This window comes from Strongylocentrotus purpuratus, unplaced genomic scaffold (assembly GCF_000002235.5).
Source record: "Strongylocentrotus purpuratus isolate Spur 01 unplaced genomic scaffold, Spur_5.0 spur5_contig_835, whole genome shotgun sequence".
NCBI classification, from domain to species: Eukaryota; Metazoa; Echinodermata; class Echinoidea; order Camarodonta; family Strongylocentrotidae; genus Strongylocentrotus; species Strongylocentrotus purpuratus.
The window spans coordinates 435907-454863 of NW_022145541.1; the positions used below are offsets into that span (position 1 = coordinate 435907).

The following is an 18957-nucleotide window of genomic DNA, read 5'->3' on the forward strand; positions in this document are numbered from 1 at the left end:
GAGTGCCCTAGGGCTTTTTTCAAAAGACTATTGACCGGTTTAAGCATTTTACGTTTTACGTTACGGAGGAGGCGAGTGGGTATCACGGTGATACCAACGGAGTACAGATTTTCTACAGTATTTACTTGTACATTTTGAAGGATATTATGCGAGAAGGGCGTAGCTACCGAGCGAGAAGATTTTTGCATTTTTATTAGTCTAAATGCTGCACTCTTGGACCTTCCAGAGCCTAAAAGACCGTTGCAGTCTTTAGTCAGTATTTGCTTTACATTTTCTTTATGCACTTTTCAAATTTTCCGGTGTGGATGTGTCCCCCTGCCCCCGGAATCGACGCCCCTTCGTAGTAGAAACCTAATACATATACTTCGACTACTACCATCACTACTACTACTACTACTACTACTACTATTCAACTATAACAGTACTGCTCAGTGGAGGATGGGGGGGGGGGCGAATCAGCCGCGGGCCTCCCCTTTTTGTGGGGACCTGACAAGAGAGAATAGGGAAAGAGATAGAGCGATGGGAAAAAAGGCGAAAGGAAAGAAAGTAGATAGAATGAGAGATAGAAAAAGAGAAAGAAACAAATCACAAATAATAAAAAAAATGAAATAAGCTGAATTGCTAAAACTCGAGAGCGACTTGTCCATCGCACACGCTGGCTTTGGCCTCCCTTTTGGAAATGCCTGGATCCACCACTGCTTCTACTACTACTTCTACTACACTAACTACTACTACTGCTGCTACTACTACTACCGCTACTACTACTACTACTACTACAACTACTACTACTACTCCCCGCGAACCTTCTACTAGCACCCCCGATCCTTCTACTACTACTTCTGGTAATAATTCCTCTACTGATATACTACTACTACCGCTACTGCTTAATGCTTCTACTACTTCTACTACTATTACCACTACTACTACTACTACTACTACTTCTACTACACTAACTACTACTACTGCTGCTACTACTACTACCGCTACTACTACTACTACTACAACTACTACTACTACTCCCCGCGAACCTTCTACTAGCACCCCCGATCCTTCTACTACTACTTCTGGTAATAATTCCTCTACTGATATACTACTACTACCGCTACTGCTTAATGCTTCTACTACTTCTACTACTATTACCACTACTACTACTACTACTACTACTACTACTACTACTACTTCTACTTCTACTACTACTACTACTACTACTACTACTACTACTACTATTAACTACTACTACTACTACTACTATTGCTACTACTGCTTATACATGTACTAATACTAGAACTAATACCACTGCTACTGCTTTACGTACTGCTGCTACTACTACCGATCCTTCTGCTACTACTTCTGTTACTATTTTTAATACTGCTATATTTCTACCACCGCTGTAGAGGTGTCGTGGACGAGTGGATATGTCACCGGACTGTGGATCACAAGTTACGCGGTTCAAGTCCCACCGCGGCACTAATGTCCTTTGGCAAGACATTGATCTACATTTGCCACTCTCCAACCAGATGTTTAATGGGTACCCGGTAGGATGCGAAAGCTAATGTGCTTAGATTAGCAAGTGTGCGCTTGTAAAAATGACGCCTGGCTGGAATGCTCCCCAGTGAGTGGAGAATGTGCATACATTGTGTGCAGGTAAGCCTGAATCCGATGACCGGGGGAATAATAAATATATATGTAAAGCGCTTTGAGAGGGCCTTCGATCCTGAAAAGTGCTAAGAACGAGCTATTATTATTATCACTGCTTACTGCTGCTACTACTACTTCTCCTCCCTCTACTACTACTACTACTTGTACTATTTCTCCTACTACTAACATCCCCTACTTTTATTAACTTTTATACATGGTTAAGGAAAGCTAATAGTATGTTTATATGATATAAATATTTGTTCACTCAATGGGAATAACTCGCTACTAAATAAGAAGAAGAAGAAGAAGAAAAACATGAAATAAGCTGAATTGCTAGAACTCAAGAGCGACCGTTGGCTAGCGCACACGTTGGTTTCGGCCTCCCTTTTGGAAATTCCTGGATCTACCACTGCTTCTACTACTACTTCCACTACTATTACTAACTACTACTACATCTGCTATACTACTACCAGTACTAATACTACTGCTACTGCTTGCGTACTACTACTGCTTCTTCTACTATTTTTTATACTATTTTTACTACTACTATACTACTTCTACTACTACTACCAGCCTCTACTATTATTAACTTATACACATAGTTAAGGAAAGCTAATATTAGGTATATATATTATATGTATTTGTTCACTCAAAGGGAATAACTCGCTACTTATTTATTAAATGTCATATATTGATATGCTGTAGAGAGCTTTATGATCACCTCTCTAAGTAAAATGACCACAAGTACTTTCTTGTTGTTGTTTTATTTCTAGTTTGCGGCACGATTACGTTCTGGCAAGAGAGCAAAGCTCAAACTACACCCTCCCCAGTGGTAGTTACTCACACCGAGGCCCCAGATCCAGATATCGTCGCTGAATCTTCAATCAACTGGAGCAGCTTCGATGAGAGCGAACCAGGCAGAGGCTCAGGCCGTGTGGTCGGAGGAAATACAGCAAATCATGGTTCAGCGCCCTACATGGTCCGAATCTGGGAATACAGGATTGAGAATGCATGGGATCCATGGACCTTCATCTGCGGTGCGACACTCCTGGACCAGAGGTGGATTTTGACTGCTGCGCATTGCATGTTTGACAGGCATGGAAACTTGATTAAAAAGGAAAACATGAATTTAATTTTCGGTGATTATAATTCAGACTTTACAGAAGAGTCAGAAAAGAGTCGACAGCCAGCGGAAATGATTGTGCATGAGGATTATGACATGACAAACTATGATAATGACATTGCCCTGATACGGATCGACCCACCACTGTGGGAGTTCACTCCTTACATTCGTCCTATATGCCTGGCTCCTGGGGTTCTGGTCAGTCGTATCATGGAGACCAATATCAACGGACGCGTGACCGGATGGGGACAAGAGTCTCTTTTAAGTTCAACCAGTCGGTTTATGAAGGAGGTGGAGTTACCTATTGTTGATCGGCAAACTTGCGAGGAGAGTGTTGACGAAGATGAAGGAGAGTTTACTGACAACATGTTCTGTGCTGGTTACCACAGTGCGCAGCAGGACACCTGCACTGGTGATGCTGGGGGTCCATTTGCTTTTCGTCATGATGATGGACGGTGGTATCAACTGGGTATTGTAAGCTGGGGCGTCGGGTGTGCTGAGGAGGGAGAATACGGGTTCTACACAAGCGTCTCAAGATATCTTCATTGGTTACGTTCTAAGAATGTAACAGTTGCATATTCTCCGAACGTGGCGAGACAGTTCAACGAGAGTCGACCCAGTGAGGCACTTGCCTTTACAGTTAGATCTCCTAGCACTTTGACTGTTGCAGCAGGTAGCGTAGTCGACCTAGAGTGTTTCCCTAACAGAGATGATGCGTCTGTTCAGTGGTTCGTAAATAACAGACCAGGTAACATGTTACTCTCTACATACCTTATCAGAATACATGTTTTGATTTCAAACAGTACTAGATGGGTTTAGTAACAACACACACAGGTGATCCGACATTCGGTCCATGCAGGCATGCAGCGACACGTTCGTCAAATATGGAGGGTATTGCAGACACCTCACCAGACCGACACCCGCTACACCAAGTGTAGACGAATAAAAATTTGAATTACCCCTAATTATGACACCCCAAAGTGGTCGGTTTGGAGTCAGTGACAGACTGATAGTGCCTGAAGTTGTTTTGGTTATAGTATTAAGTCCAGATGTAAAGTGATAAATTCGTCTATTATGCCAACATTTACTGAGGAGGAATTGACGCCGTTGCCTCTGACATACTCCCATAATTATTGCGTTTTAGTTTTTAAAGAAATGCTAAGTCTGGTTTTGTTTCTTTAAGGAAAGTTCTTGTTCAAGTGTAAAAGGTGTTTTGGAGCATTTATCAATGTTTTATATCTCAATAAAGCAGTGTCCAATGAAAAAAAAAAGATTGGATTTGAAGTGTATTCATGCATCGAATATGACTAGAAATAATTGACAATAATTTTTGGTCAGAGTCTAATGCTAAATGATATGTGGTCCCAAGCACCCATGTCTGTGGTCATTGATTTTAAATGTTTGTGATTTTAGTCAATCTGTCATAATTTTTGATGATCCAAAAATTAATGCCGCACAATATTTTCTTTCTTTTTACAACATTTTAACCGTCCAAAATAACTTCGAGATTGTAATCGCATAACAGGTACTCAACTTTGTCTTTAAAGTTTGATGCAAAATCATGATAAACAAATATACCATGCACTGAGAGGCTCTAGTTGAAAATATGGATAGAAGTGGCAGGAATAGCATTATTTTCTGTGGGGCGTGGCCCCGAAGACAATAGTGCTATTTATGTCGCCGAGGAATCCATAATTTCACTCGTGGCTTAATATAGTGCATGATATATTTGTTTTTATATTTTTCAAACCAACCTTCATATAAATAATAATGATAATAATGTTTCCTGTCACTGAAGTAGTGAAGAGTGCAGTGAGAGCAGCACAGTTCCGCGACCGCGACCGATAGCACATTGATCTTGATTGATAGCATAATGACGTCATCCATGGTATAGTGCCATAGTATAGTGCACTATACCATGGCTGACGTCACGGTTACATCATAGCAATGTTATGTTTGGTCACATGATGCTTTGTTGACCATCACTGAACAGGATTTCATCGATCAAAAATATAATACCTTTTATAGTACCGGGAAATTAATTGAACCATAATACTATGCCCATTGCCCCCTCATAATGATTAGTGTTGTATATAAACATTTGATGTTCCAATCCGACTTTAAAAGTCATACAATCCTTTTAATTTCTCTCTTGATATTCGCAGTGAGAAACCTTGTGGAAGGAGTGCGTATCCAAAGTTCTGGACTAGTCTTACACTTTGACGCCGTAGAGGATCGTTTCTCTAGAGTATACTCGTGCGAGGCAAGAGTCAATGATGAGAATGGAGAACAAGTCATTAGAGCAAACTTCCAACTACGTAAGTGGTTTGGTGGAAACATAGCGAATAAAGACAGATATTTGTGGTACGCATGCACGGTCATAGGTTAAATTTAAGTTCAGAATAGACAGGTTCGTACATGTAGTTAGCTTTTTAGCGTTTTTTTTACACATAGACGCGTCCCACTGTGTGTATTTCGGAATGATCACTGCCAACGTCATGAAGGTGATTCTAGAACAACTACCCCCTGGACATCCACACCCGGATAACCACCCCCAGTCAACTACCCCCTAGGTCAACTACCCATGGACAACTCGTTGTCCGCGGGGGGGGGGGGGTAGTTTTCCTGGGGGAGAGTCGTCCTAGAGGGTGGTTACCCTAGGGGTAGTTGTCCTAGAGAGTAGTTGACTGGGGTGGTTATCCGGGTGTGGATGTCCAGGGGGTAGTTGTTCTAGAACCACCTTCATGACGTTGGCAGTGATCATTCCGAAATGCACACAGTGGGACGTGTCTATGTGTAACAAATCTGTGGATATTTGGGGGTCATATGTAACAAAGCTAACTACGAACCTGTCTATTCGGAACTTAAATTTAACCTATGATCGTGCATGCGTATGGACGTCCAGGGGTTGGTGTCCGGATACGATGGAGGTGCTTCATGAATGCCCTTTGTTTGCCCCCTGAAAAGAATATTTACACCTGTATCAGAGAGTGTGCTTTCGGTGAATAAATTAATAATTATATGCATAACTTTCATGAACACGAATACAGTATTCGTCTTGATGGGTTATAATATTTTTATAACAAATGAACAAAACTAGCGACCAATTACCGATAAAAATTAAATGTCCAATATCTACAAATTTAAACCTATAAACCCGGGGCCGAAGGCTAAATTTGTTTTCCTATGGAATATCTGTAGTACTTGCATATGCGCAAATGGTCATTTTCCTCGACGACATAAATATACGAATTATTTTCGTCAACTTAGTCAGCATCATAGCTGATATATTTTAAAGGTACTATGTCCCATTTGCAGTCCCAAAAAATGAAAAAGTTAAATTCCAACTGCATTTAAAAGATAATACTAATTTAGAACTTCCCTAAAAAAGGTGGGGCTTGAAAATGTCTTCAAGTGGGAAAATAACGACTATTAGTTGTCAAATCGACTTTAGGGCTATAGAGCCCAAAAGTAATAGTCTTGATTTTCAGACAATTGTACCGAATGGTCATACGTTTTATGCTGTTCAAAGATTCAATCAGTTTCATCTTGGCCATCACAAAAAGTGGGTTATTGATGTAGACAAATGCTCATGTACCCTTTACAACTCTTTTCATGTATGTTATTACCAAAGAAGAAAAAACGCCAGTCAGTCACTCAATAGTGTCTGACAGTGAAGTCTAGCAAGTAAACGGGTTTCCTTGCATAATTTGAATATGAGGACACTGCTAACGTTTAAGTTTCACAGATAAGACATACATGACATATTCATAATTCCTGCAAAGTTCTACAGAATTTGAGGTTGGCTGCAAAAGGGACATAGTACCTTTAATGCGGGCGCGGAGATAGGATCTTATTTTAGGGAGGGCGGTAGTGGGCAAGCGAATCACTTAAAGAGCGCTCATTAGGGAGTGTGGGTGATAGGCCTCCCGCGCGAAGCGCGGAAGCTTAGACGTTTCCTTAAATTATTAGGAAAAGAAGACGATTTATTGTACCGTTCTCGACTGTTAATCCTAGTCTAGATGAATCCCCCCCCCCCTTCAACGCGAAAGCTTTGAAGTTTCATTAAATTATTATAAAAAGAAGACGATTTGCTGTACCGTTCTCGACTGTTAATCCTTGTCTGAATTCAGTTTCTCCTCCCGCGCGAAGCGCGGAAGCGCGGAAGTTCTGACGTTTTATTAAATTATTAGAGAAAGAAGACGATTCGTTGCACCGTTTTCGACTCTTAATAAGCCCTAATTGTCTGAATTCAGTTTTCCCCCTTTAGCGCGAAAGCATTGACGTTTCCTAAAATTATTAGAGAATGAAATCGTCTAAATGAAGTTTCCCCTTCCGCGCAAAGCGCGGATTTTTTTTTGGCATTTCATCACAATATAGAGAAAGGAAGACGATTCGTCGTACCGTTGGTGACTCCTAAACCTTGTTCGAATTTAGTTTCCCCGAAAATGTTAAACCTCTGATTTCTTTAGCTGATATTATAGGAAAGTGAAACTTCGAGAAAAGTATTGTAGTTGTAGCCACTCTCGATGTCGTTACAGCGGATAAAAAGTCACAGTTCGTGTAGGGAAAATAACTTGTCGGCCGACCGACAATATACATCTTACCGACTTCAAACTTCTGCATTGATATAGTACACGAGGATCGAGCAAGAATACCGACACAGCTGACCCGACATAGCAACATATTCACCCGTGTCCTTCTTGCTCCCTCGACGAGACGACTCCACCCAACAACCCCCTTCTGTCTTTTACTCCCACTCCTCCTCTTTCAGGCTCTTACCTCCCCTCTCTCTCCTCTCTTTCGCCCCCGTTTCTTTTGTCTCCCTTTTACCCTTTATTCTTCGTTTGTTTCCTCTTCTTTCTTTTCTTTTCTTTCCTCTCCTCCCTCTTTTTCTTTTTTCTCTTTCTTTCTTCTCTTTTCTTTCCTTTCTTTTCCTTTTTTTTCCATTTTTTTCCCTTTTTTTCTTTTCTTTTTCTTTTTCTTTTTTCTTTTCTTTCCCTTTCCCTCTCTTTTCCCCCTCCCCCTTTTCTCTTTTTTCCGGCGGCAGCGCAATTTTACCCACAATATCCTGACAGGTGAGGGGGGTGTCGCACCCCCCCCCCCCCCTTTGGAGACGCCCCTGACTCCATGCATTAAAGCACTGACCGATCAGATACAATCTTCTCTCTCTCTCTCTCCTTCCCAGCTATGGGTGGTACTATAGTTTTTTTTTCAAATATTACTCAACCAATCACCTTGCACCTTTGTAAGTCGTGTGTGGTTATATATTCTGGCGTAATTTTGTATGAAATGATCATATCAGTAATCAGTGGTCATCATTGACTAAAAAGTAGCCTGGACACATATCGGTGAACAACATTATATTGCTCATTAATCATGAGTCTATGACAATGCCGAGTACATTATTGGTCAATCCGATGTGATGTTCAAGTGTTAAAATGCATTTTCGTAGAAAGGTTTCACAACAAATATTTTAAATTAATTTCTATTTCTTAAATTGGAACATTATCACGCAATATGCGCTCATATTTTAAAGTATACTATTAGTGATTATACTAATATATGAGAATCGAATCCACTTGAAATCAAATCCTCAAGGCGCACATGTGAAACAAAAACAAGAAAAGAGAATACATGCTTAACAGCGTAAATACAAACCTAAAAAGTACAGTTCCATGAAATTCTAAAAATTAGTTTTTATTGATATTTAGAGAAGATAGCGTTCATGAACAGATTATAAAATTCTCAAGCAGCCTTCAATATTACAAACTGAAATTGCGTTTCTATCAAAAAAATCAAATTGTATGTTAGCCTCTAATTACTGTATATTTCTATTTTTTGTATTCAGAGGTTACTGGAGCTTGATGATGTTCAGTCCAACCCAACTCAACAATGCAATAATCATGGATGAAAGGAGAGATGTTGTGTTTTTCTACTTCTATTCCTTAAATATCTACTTAAATTTCGAACCACTGTATGTTTGGTGTGATTAACAATTGTTGGATATAACGATTAGTGATTTAAATTATAAATATATGCCCACAATTATTTTGTACTTCTTAAAATTGAGCCAGGAGCGTAAATGTTGAGAGAAACTACGAATTCAAAATGTTTTTTTTCTTCTCATGAATTGCTAATCCTATCCTCCAATGATTTTGGATAGTAAGAACGTTCGATTTATTCTCAAAATATATATTTTTTTAATTAAAACAAAACTATTATTGATCCCAGATTATTTAATCTATATTATGATATCTAATTCCAAATAAATTTATCATAGATCTATCTTATTAGCTTTGTCCTACTTTGTGTATTATTGATATACATGTCCATTTTAAAAGAATCTCTTATTCAGCCCACAAACTGCGAATGTGGTTATAAATATTTTTTTCATTAACTGTTTTGAATAAATAAATAAATAAACGATTGCGTGACTCTATGATTAAACTCATTTAAATGACACCCGTGTTAATTGTAGTTTTGATAGAATATAATTATACTGACTTAAAGTTGTGAATGACAATTTACTCATGTATACGATGCTATAAAAATATTTAGATAAAGTTATCGAATACGTCGACAACTTTTTTACAAAATATGACAATATCATAATCAAAACCTCTGAATTGCGATTTAGATTTCTTGTTTTTGTTTTAATGAATGAAATGCAGTGCATTGTTTTACTAGTGTCATAATATGTTATGTAATAAAATATACTGTTAAAGGGATACATGATGACACTGTGCGCCTATTTACATATGACAGGCTATATATATACAAATGATAACCTCCGTCTAAATTATCCAATTACACGTGTCCAAGCCGGGGATAGGACTTTCACGGTAGCAGCATCCAAAGGGTGGAATAATCTCCCCATGTCCATCAGACAATCTGCCTCTATCGATATTTTTAAGAAGGCTCTGAAAACTCATCTCTTTACATGAATTCTCCTCTATGTTTAATTATTTAATTTAATTAATTGAATTTAATATTTTATATGGAATATCTAATTGTAGCCTTTAATTACTACATGTAGTAAATACCAATAATATTATTTGATGTTAGCGCTCTGAGCCTTATGGGAATGGCGCACTAAATGTTTATTGTATTGTATTGTATATTATATATATATATATATATATATATATATATATATATATATATATATATATAAACAGTAACAAACACTACGTATGCATGCAACCATACCTCTGCGTTTCATTTAGAAAGCTGTATTTTAAAACACAATATCAAAACTAATGTAAGCAAGCATGTTTTTTATCACCTGACGAAGTGTTGCAGCGGCGCACGAAACGTCATGATCTTTTAGATTCCTTATTGACCACATTGCGATACAAACGAATATCACTAGCGATATTATTTTCGATACTACATCCGCAATGAGTAATATATTTAGCAAATGAAATTTTCATGAATTTTTACCACTGGGCCATTGTGGCTATTGTAGCCTCGTTTAAATGATTTATTTTTATTTCTTAAATAGATTATTTCTATTTGTCTGTCTGCATGGTGGGAAGGGGGGGGGGGGGGTAGTAGTGTGTTTGGTTGGATGGGGTTACAACTGATTTTATTTTCGTTTTATGTAATGAAAAATGTTTTGAATTCATGTCAAGGAAAAACAACTGTATTTTATTTCTTAGATTGATTTGTATTGTTTGGAATCAATAAAAAAAACTATAGACAAAAAAAAGAGTGTGTATGTGTGCGCGCGCGTGTGCGTGTGTGTGCTTGTGTGTGTTTGAGATATAGAGAGATAGAGAGAGATGGAGAGAGAGGGAGGGAGAGAGAGAGAGAAAGAGAGAGATGAAAGGGGGGGGGTCTTTGTATGAAAGAGAATGACACGGTAATAATTCTTTACCTTATGACGATATACAGATTTCATTAAACCAACTGAAGAACTTAAGGATTGTTTAAGATCCAGCCCCCTCTCCATAGAATGGACTGAAGATATTAATCATGAGCCCAAACCACTACCCATTTTCTAGTATAAAAATATATGGCGCCATTAATATACGTTCATAGATTTATCTGAAACAACGGTGGACAATTAAGATATTCATGCGTGGGTCGTTCGCGTAGTAGGCAACTTGGCGATCACTACATGGAGTGGTCAAGTGTAAACGTCATCAATAACTATTCCTAGAGTTTCCAAATTTTTCGAAAGAGCATCAAAATTAATGTCCAAATTTCGAAAACCGATTGAATATGTTAAGTATTGGCTGAGATATGACCATCCAAAGAAATATATTTCAATGGGAAATCACTTTTTTTTTGCTCTGGTTCGTAATGTTATAAACCAGAGTAACATAAAAGGGCTTTCCTATTGACCTCTTTTTATTGGGATGGTCATATCTCCGCCAATACTTTATGGGCTAGGTCCACTTCAAAAATAATTTGCTTTTTAACCCTAATAAGGCCGGGGGTATTATGCCCCCCCCCCCTCCACGATTTGTCCGATTGCTCGGGAAGGCATATGGATGGCGCGCCGCCGCTCGCTGACTTTTTTCTTTCGAGTCTTGCGCATCTTAAAAAAAAAATGAAAATCGAACGTACAGTTACAAGGTCACGTAACCTTTTGTCTTTGCATGTCACTCGCTCATTTTTTGTGATTTGTGTACAAAACATATGGAAATGTCATTTTTCAAAAAATAGATTAAACATTGGTTATTGGGTCTTTTTTAAAGTTTAGGTGGTTGTTTTGGGAGTCAAAGTAGTTTAATTGTAGTAAGAAATGAAATAAAACAACAAAAATGATAAGTTAAAAAAACAATGAAATACATAATAAATTATCATAACAAGAGATAACATAAGGAATAAGCTGGCTCTTCCAAAAAATTGTCGTATTTTTATTCCAAATGGTCCAATGAATATTATGTAGTGAAAAAGAATGTTTAGATAACAGTTCGTATGTGAGCATGCGCCAGGTATAAAAGTTCGTAGGAAAAAAAGTTCGCGACAAAGCAACGGCCTCGTAACTGTGAGGCTCTAGGATCAAAACCGTGTCGATGTGCTATATTAGTCCCCTTTTGTGGGGGCATTAATCCTCATTACTGTCATTTATGACTTAAGGGCGTAGGTCCCCTATTTGATAAGCATAGAAGCATACACATGCTTTAGCAGTCGCGCAAAACACACATTTGCAACTTATTATTCAATAAAATCTGAGAATGTATACTTTTATCTAGATCTATTATATAATTCTTAAAATATTTTTTTTAAATTCCGTAAATTGGGGTAAAAAAAAATATTCCACCTATATGAGCGACAGCGTATTAATAACAAAATATTGAATACAAATTCATAACAGCAATAAAAAATAAGTAAGAACGTGTACAAACATACATACGAAGTATTTGGTATCCTCGTAATAGAAGAATTGTTTGTTTGTTTGTTTTGCTTTGCTTTTTCATTCAAGAAAACGTTGTTGCAAAATTATAATATTTTAATTTAATATTATAGCATAGACAGTATTTAGTTTTTAAATCCGATGAAAAGTAACTATTAGCATATTTCGGTAAGTATTCCTTGAAAAAGGCAACATATACTTTGAGAGTTCAATTGTTATATACATATTTACAAAAACAAAAAATATTACAGGATAGTAAATTACTGGATAATATGAAAAATTAATGCATGTAATCTAGTATAGCAATTGAATGTACACTCTTAAATAACATTACAAAAAAAAATGTATTTATAACTGATAATACATGGTATGAAATCATTCTTTAAGTGCTAAGAAAACAGACACTAAACAAAATCTTATTGGGGATCGATAATGCAAGGTTGTTTGAACATGTGTTTGAAGGTGTTCACAGAGCTTGCCATTCCCAATGATCTGTCCAACTGATTCTATGCTATAATTGAAGAAACGAGGGGCTATGTTTAAAGCGTTTCTGTTTTATACTTTGGCACAGAAAGTAAACTTTCAACTGCCTGCCTCGTATTATGCTGATGAATGTCACTTACTTTAATTAAACGTTCTTGTAAATAGCATGGTGCCAAATGATATGTGCATTTATACATCATATTAACACGCTGAAATTCAAACCGTTTCTCAATTGGCATCCATTTCAGATTGCTAATCAATTCACTGGATCTAAAGAAAGAAAGTAAATCCCATGTGCTAATTAGTATATAGATTCACGCTTATAGCTAGCAACTCAGAACAAGTTATATGATGGATAAACATTACTTAGAACTTGATCCTGACTTCATACATTTCGTCATAATACTTCATAGCCTGATCGGTACATCTAATGACGTCAGGTCGAACGTCGTCACGTGATGGCATATTGCTTGCCGGCAGAAATTCGCTGCTCCTGATAGCTCTGTCGTAGAAGTACACCAGCTTACTTACGATGTCGTCCGCAGGAACCATCCAACTCTCCGTCACTTCGGAAGACCCATTCCACTTCAAGAGCGATTCGTCGTATGGCAGCCCGGCCGCTCGGCAGATCTTCGGTAGTAATTCGGCTGGATTCGCCAACAGATCGTCGCTGTCGACAACAATGAATTCGGCGTCTAGATTTTCTTTAACATACTTCCACATGTCATAGAGATCTTTATGCACTGAGCCACCTCCTGCGTTTGGGAATGGGTAGTCGCGTCCTAGGTCGAACGTTTCCTCAACTGCGGATTCGCCTTTCAACATCCCCAAGGCTGATAGTTGGCCAAATACCGATTTTTGAAGCGAATTAAACACTCTAAGAGGATGTCGAATTAAGAAGATATGCTTGAAGCCCTTTGGAAGGAACTTGTACTGTTCGGGGGACAGAGCAAAGGCCATATCCTTCACCAAGACATGACGGCTTACCGAATGCTCCAAAAAACGACCGATCGATGCATAACTGTTAAATGAAGGGAAAAGGGGGGCACGAAAAAAACGTTTAAAACTATTTGTCTATCACCCAAATGAGTCTGTCGTCGGCCGGGCCTGAAAATGGCTAGCTACCAGGGCCCTCTTTCATACAACTTGTTCTTAATGACAAGTTACAATAACTGTAACAGATATAAGTCTTAAAACTTCCTGAAATCTTGCCATTTGATTGGCTAAGAGGTAATTTTCATAGAAATTTGTTAATGATAACAAGTTTATGAAACAGGGCCTAAATCCTGCAACAAACATATTTTACCATATTACAGATAAATCTGTAAAAGAGGAAAACAGCTTATTTGGAACCATCTCAATAGTGGTCCTTAATGCTCTCACAGTCTTTAAAAGTTATAGAACAGGAAATTTACGCCCTCTCAAATTGTCCCAGTCCTGTATTCCCTTTATTCTTTCCCCTGCTCCTTTCAACATTCGATTGGGGGTGGGGGGGAAAGGGGTGCATGGGGGCATAAATAAAGAAAACTTACGATAGGTTTTCGTGTATCGTTGTGTTCCCCTGCCCAGTCTCTCTAAAGTGATCAGTCATTCGTTTATAAATCTCTTCATTCCCTTCGTATTCGGCCGGTACATCAAGGTCTAGCTGTTGCTTTATAATCACTCGGGTGGTTCGGCAGTAGCTGTAGGGTTCTAGCCAAACTTGGATACCTTCAATGAAACTAAGACACTTTGTGAGAGCCGTAGAAACAGAGCGAGGTACACACCAGATAATTGTACGACTTCCATCATCACGAGCAGCTCGCCCTTCACTGGCAAGTGTACCTTCTTCTATTTCACTTCCAATGGAAGGCGTTTCCATGGTTGATTTATTCAAAGGTTCAAATGTTCGGTTTACTAGTTACCTACAAAATGGTTGAGCGTGTTAAAAGTTCTTACTCCATGTAACAAAGTCAGTGTAACTCTAACACGAACATAATGCTTTCAGCATGCTTTCAGTTACTGAACTGAAGCGGATCGAGAGCGCGGTTTCTTCACGTATACACCGCATTCCAACGCCAGCACTTTGGAACAATAGGCTACGTGACAGAATGTAGAGAAACCAGGGAGTCTCACCTCCCTGGATAATCATTATAGATATCATGAACCTTTAAACTGGATTCAAGATTCAATATTCAAATAAGGTTTTATTCTTGACTTGTCAAAAAGTCCAAGGACTAAAAATGCAAGTTTACATCAATATAAAAAGCATTCAAAAACATGTGTACATATACATATAAAGATAACATAGCAAATGAGAACAATATATAACAATGAATAAATGTTTAAATCAAAACATTAAAGTAGTAACAAACAAAAAGGATTAAAAAAAAATACAAGATATGAAATATTGCTAACGAAAATGAATAAATGTTTACATAAAAACAAATAAAGTGTATACAGATACGTGAGCAGGCGCGTACCCAGGGGGGGGGGTGTTTGGGGGGGTTAAACCCCCTTTTGGTATTTTTATGTGTATAAACCCCCCTAAACCCCCCCCCCCCCCCCCCCCCCCCCCATTTGGTTTTTTTTTTTTTTTTTTTTTTTTTTTTTTTTTTTAATTTAAAAAAAAAAAAATATATATATATTCCCATGGCTGACAAAAAGGTGACCTTACCCCCAACGGAGCAAAATGTCAAATTTTCAAATTTCGAGACTAAACCCCCCCCCCCCCCCCCCCGCTTATTCAGCTGCTGGCTGAGTCGAGTGCGAAATTATCGGCCCGATTTGAAAATGTTAACCCCCCCCCCCCCCCCCCTTGAAAAAATCCTGCGTACGCGCCTGTACGTGAGTTCAATTAAATTAACTGTAACATTGGAAAATTGTGATAAAATGCAATACAAATTCCATTCAGAAGGTATAGTGAGTATTAAAAAGTATTCAAAAGTATTAAAACTGGAGTCTTGGCAGTGTGCTAAGTGTGATATGAGTACAGTATAATATATAAACATATTGCACATGAAAACAATGGAATTCCTTAGGTATTATTAGTCACAGTAAGAATAGCAGATAATTAAAGAATGTTGTACTGTAAAACATCATCAGAGGAGCAAGAGGTGGAGAGGAAGAAGAGAGGAAGAGGCAGAGAGAGCAAAGAGAGAGAGAGAGAGAGAGAGAGAGAGAGAAGAGACAGAGAGAGACAGACATAGAACTGAGAGAGAGGGAATGGGAGTGAAATAAAAATAGAGAGGAAAGACCAGAACTGAAGAAGAGAAAAGGAAATTTGAAAAGTAGCAAGTTAGAATAGAGAAAAAGGGATGAAGGAGTGAGAGGAAGGATAAAAGCACATGCAATATCAAAATACGAATGAATGGAAGAACCCGCTATGCCAATCATCATGACAGTTAATATTGCACGTAATTATATTGCTGAAATACATGACATACACCATACTGATAATTATAATTACCAATTATAATTTATCATTAATTTATCATTATTTAAAAGAATTGGAATTCCTTAGGTGTTATTGGACACAGTAAGAAAAACATGATTATAGAATGTTGTACTGTAAAACATCATCAGACGAGAAAGAGGCTGAGAGGAGGAGGGAGAGACAGAAAGTGAGAGAGAGAGAAACAGAGAGAAGGAAGAAGAGAGAAAGAGGCAAAGAGACAGAGAGAGAGACATAGAGCTGAGAGAGAGAGGGAATGGGAGTGAAATAAAAATAGAGAGGAAAGACCAGAACTGAAGAAGAGAAAAGGAAATTTGAAAAGTAGCAAGTTCGAATAGAGAAAAAGGGATGAAGGAGTGAGAGGAAGGATAAAAGCACATGCAATATCAAAATACGAATGAATGGAAGAACCCGCTATGCCAATCATCATGACACTTAATATTGCACATAATTATATTGCTATAATTAAATTAAACTCTTTTGAACGAGGCCTATTGTTGAATTCTATGAACATTCAATCTCCCTCTTACACTTCAGTACCTCGCATTTCGATACCATCCCATATTTATTGTCAACATAGGCCTCTATACATTTGTCACTTCAACACAATATACTGTACATTTTGTTTACCCCCTTTTTTTGTTACCCCCCCCCCCCCCCCTTACCAACCTTTGAACTCTTCTGAACGGGACCTATTGTTGAGTTATATGAACATTCAAACTTCCACTTTCACTTCAGTCCCTTGTATTTCGACATTCTTAATTATATACCATCCCATTTTAATTGTCAAAATTTCTGTATATTATATATACATTTTTCAAGTTCAAAACAATTTTGTGTACCCCACCCCCCCCCCCCCCCCCCCGCTGCCTCTCTCAGCTCTCTCCCTCATCTCCCTATCTCATCTCTTACAATCTCTCTTTCCTTCTTTCTTTTTCCCTCTCTCTTTCCCTCTTTTTTTTCTCTCTCTCTCACCTTCTTTCTCTCTCTCTCTCTCTCTCTCTCTCTCTCTCTCTTTCCTTCTCCCTCTCTCTTTCGAAAAAATGGGAATCGCTCAAGTTCCCTCCAATAATGACTGCATTATATTCCAACATATGCTGGGAACAGTGGCAGTGGCAGATTGATATATATATATAGAGAGAGAGAGAGAAACAATAACCTTTGAACTCAAGTGAATACCCTCTGTCCCCTTCTGCAAGGCCCAAAGCGTCCTTCTCCTCCTTTTTTATTGTTGGGGTGATGACTTCTTTTTGTTATTTGTTATTTTTCTTTACTTTGCTTGCTTCTCAGCAGTTTGGAAAGTAACAAATTGTGTCCCCTCTTTTCCCAAATCCCGGACGCCTCGATCTTTGCATAAAGGGCAACTTTGACAAGCAAAATACAAGCATGAATAGCCTTCATGAACGTACATTGTAAAGTGTAAAGCGCTTTGAGAGGGTCTTCGGTCCTGAAATGCGCTGTAATAAAAGAACGAACTATTATTATTATTACGAACTTAGCACGTATATACGTGGTGTCACACAAACAACATGAAGTTGAATGCTATTATCGTAAGTGACATGTGATGGGAGTCACCTTTGGATATGCTACCACCGAATGTTGAAATAGGCAAACATGCAGGGGTGTTTCACAAAGACTAAGATCGACTTTAAGTTAGACATAACTATGACAGGCTGTTCATGCCACTGTTCGCTCAGTCACGGCATTAGTTATGATCTTTAGATAATGTTTTCCTTCAATAATGATTTATCAACAAATGTAAATTCTGTAAATTTGTGACCATGATTTGTACGTCCCTAATTGAGAGACCAATGCCAGTAAATGGTGAGAGAAAACAGTGGCATGAACGGCCTGCCATAGTTAAGTCCAACTTAAAATCGATCTTAGTCTTTGTGAATGAATATACTTGTTGTAAAATACGAGGTATCCTTGTGCAATCAGATCTCATAATATACAAATATACACTACCTTGAGAAGTTCTGGTTAAAACTATGCGCAAGAGGTGACTCCAATAGTACTATTTGCTGAGGGGCGCAGCCCCGAAGCAAATGGTACTTTTGGAGTCACCGAGGCCCATAGTTTAACCAGTACCTCGAATAGAAGGCATGGCGTATTTGTTTTATATCCTGCATCAAAAATTTATTTAAAAAAAAAAAAAAACATTTTTGGTTCAAAAAAATTTAGAACAAAAAAAATGTCAATTTTATCTAAAAAGATTCAAAATATTTTGTTTTCATTAAATTAAGATTTGAAGAAAAAAAATTGATTCAATTAAAAAAAAAAAAAATCACATTTTTTTTTCAACTCCCAAATAGTAAACCAAATAGTACTCTCATATAGTACTTTCTAAAAATAGGTCAAATATTTCTGGTCATGTGAAGAGCTCTCAACCAATCAAAAGCCAACAAATTTTCGATGCAGGATATAATATGGAATAGCCCGGATGTAAGCACCATGCTTTCCAAGGCTAGCAGGAGAATTTACATGTTGAGACAACTCAAATCTTTCAAGCTCCCCTAGCTGTGAGGATTTAATGACTGTGTGTGTACACTGGCTACGTTAATCAAGCCTTTAGTGGAGTATATGCCTGTCTTTATAGCCCTTAGATGATATTTTAAAAAAAAAAAAAAAAGAGAAAAAAGAGAGGACATTTGGAAGGTTGATATTAAGGTAAGAGACTCTATCCCTATACCAAGAGCCGACTTCCAAAGTGTGTGTGTGTGTGGGGGGGGGGGGGGCTGCACCAACAAAAAGGGCACTTCCTGGGGGAAAAGGGCACCTTCCAAGAGAAATCTCAAAGCGAGAATATACAATTTGTTTGACATTTGTATATAACCCTATATTGTGATTACTTTATCAGGGATGATTTCATTATTTTTGTCTCTTTATACAACATATAAGATATTACTT

At 38.0% G+C, this 18957-nt stretch overlaps 2 protein-coding genes across 2 annotated transcripts in view; one reads left to right on the forward strand and one right to left on the reverse strand.

The window, feature by feature from the left end:
* Positions 1–9856, forward strand: part of LOC115923736 — a 29041-nt gene extending 19185 nt beyond the window's left edge. Inside the window, exons 16-18 of the mRNA XM_030985013.1 lie at positions 2412–3509; positions 4927–5079; positions 8613–9856. Of these exons, the coding sequence (XP_030840873.1) occupies positions 2412–3509; positions 4927–5079; positions 8613–8629 (1268 nt within the window). The 3' untranslated portion in view covers positions 8630–9856. The remainder of the gene's footprint in view (positions 1–2411; positions 3510–4926; positions 5080–8612) is intronic.
* A 3124-nt stretch (positions 9857–12980) lies between these two features.
* On the reverse strand, positions 12981–14475 carry LOC105438707. Its single transcript, XM_011666862.2, has 2 exons — positions 14147–14475; positions 12981–13635 (listed from the first exon to the last, which is right to left on the reverse strand). The coding sequence occupies exons 1-2, from the start codon at positions 14473–14475 to the stop codon at positions 12981–12983; spliced, it is 984 nt and encodes a 327-aa protein (XP_011665164.2).
* Positions 14476–18957: the final 4482 nt, after the last annotated feature.

Excerpts from the sequence above, each read along its gene's own strand:
- LOC105438707 (XM_011666862.2), bottom strand. The coding sequence starts at position 14,475 with ATGGAAACGCCTTCCATTGGAAGTGAAATAGAAGAAGGTACACTTGCC. Across the intron at positions 13,636-14,146 it reads ACGATACACGAAAACCTATC|TTATGCATCGATCGGTCGTT; the intron begins GTAAGTTTTCTT and ends TTCATTTAACAG.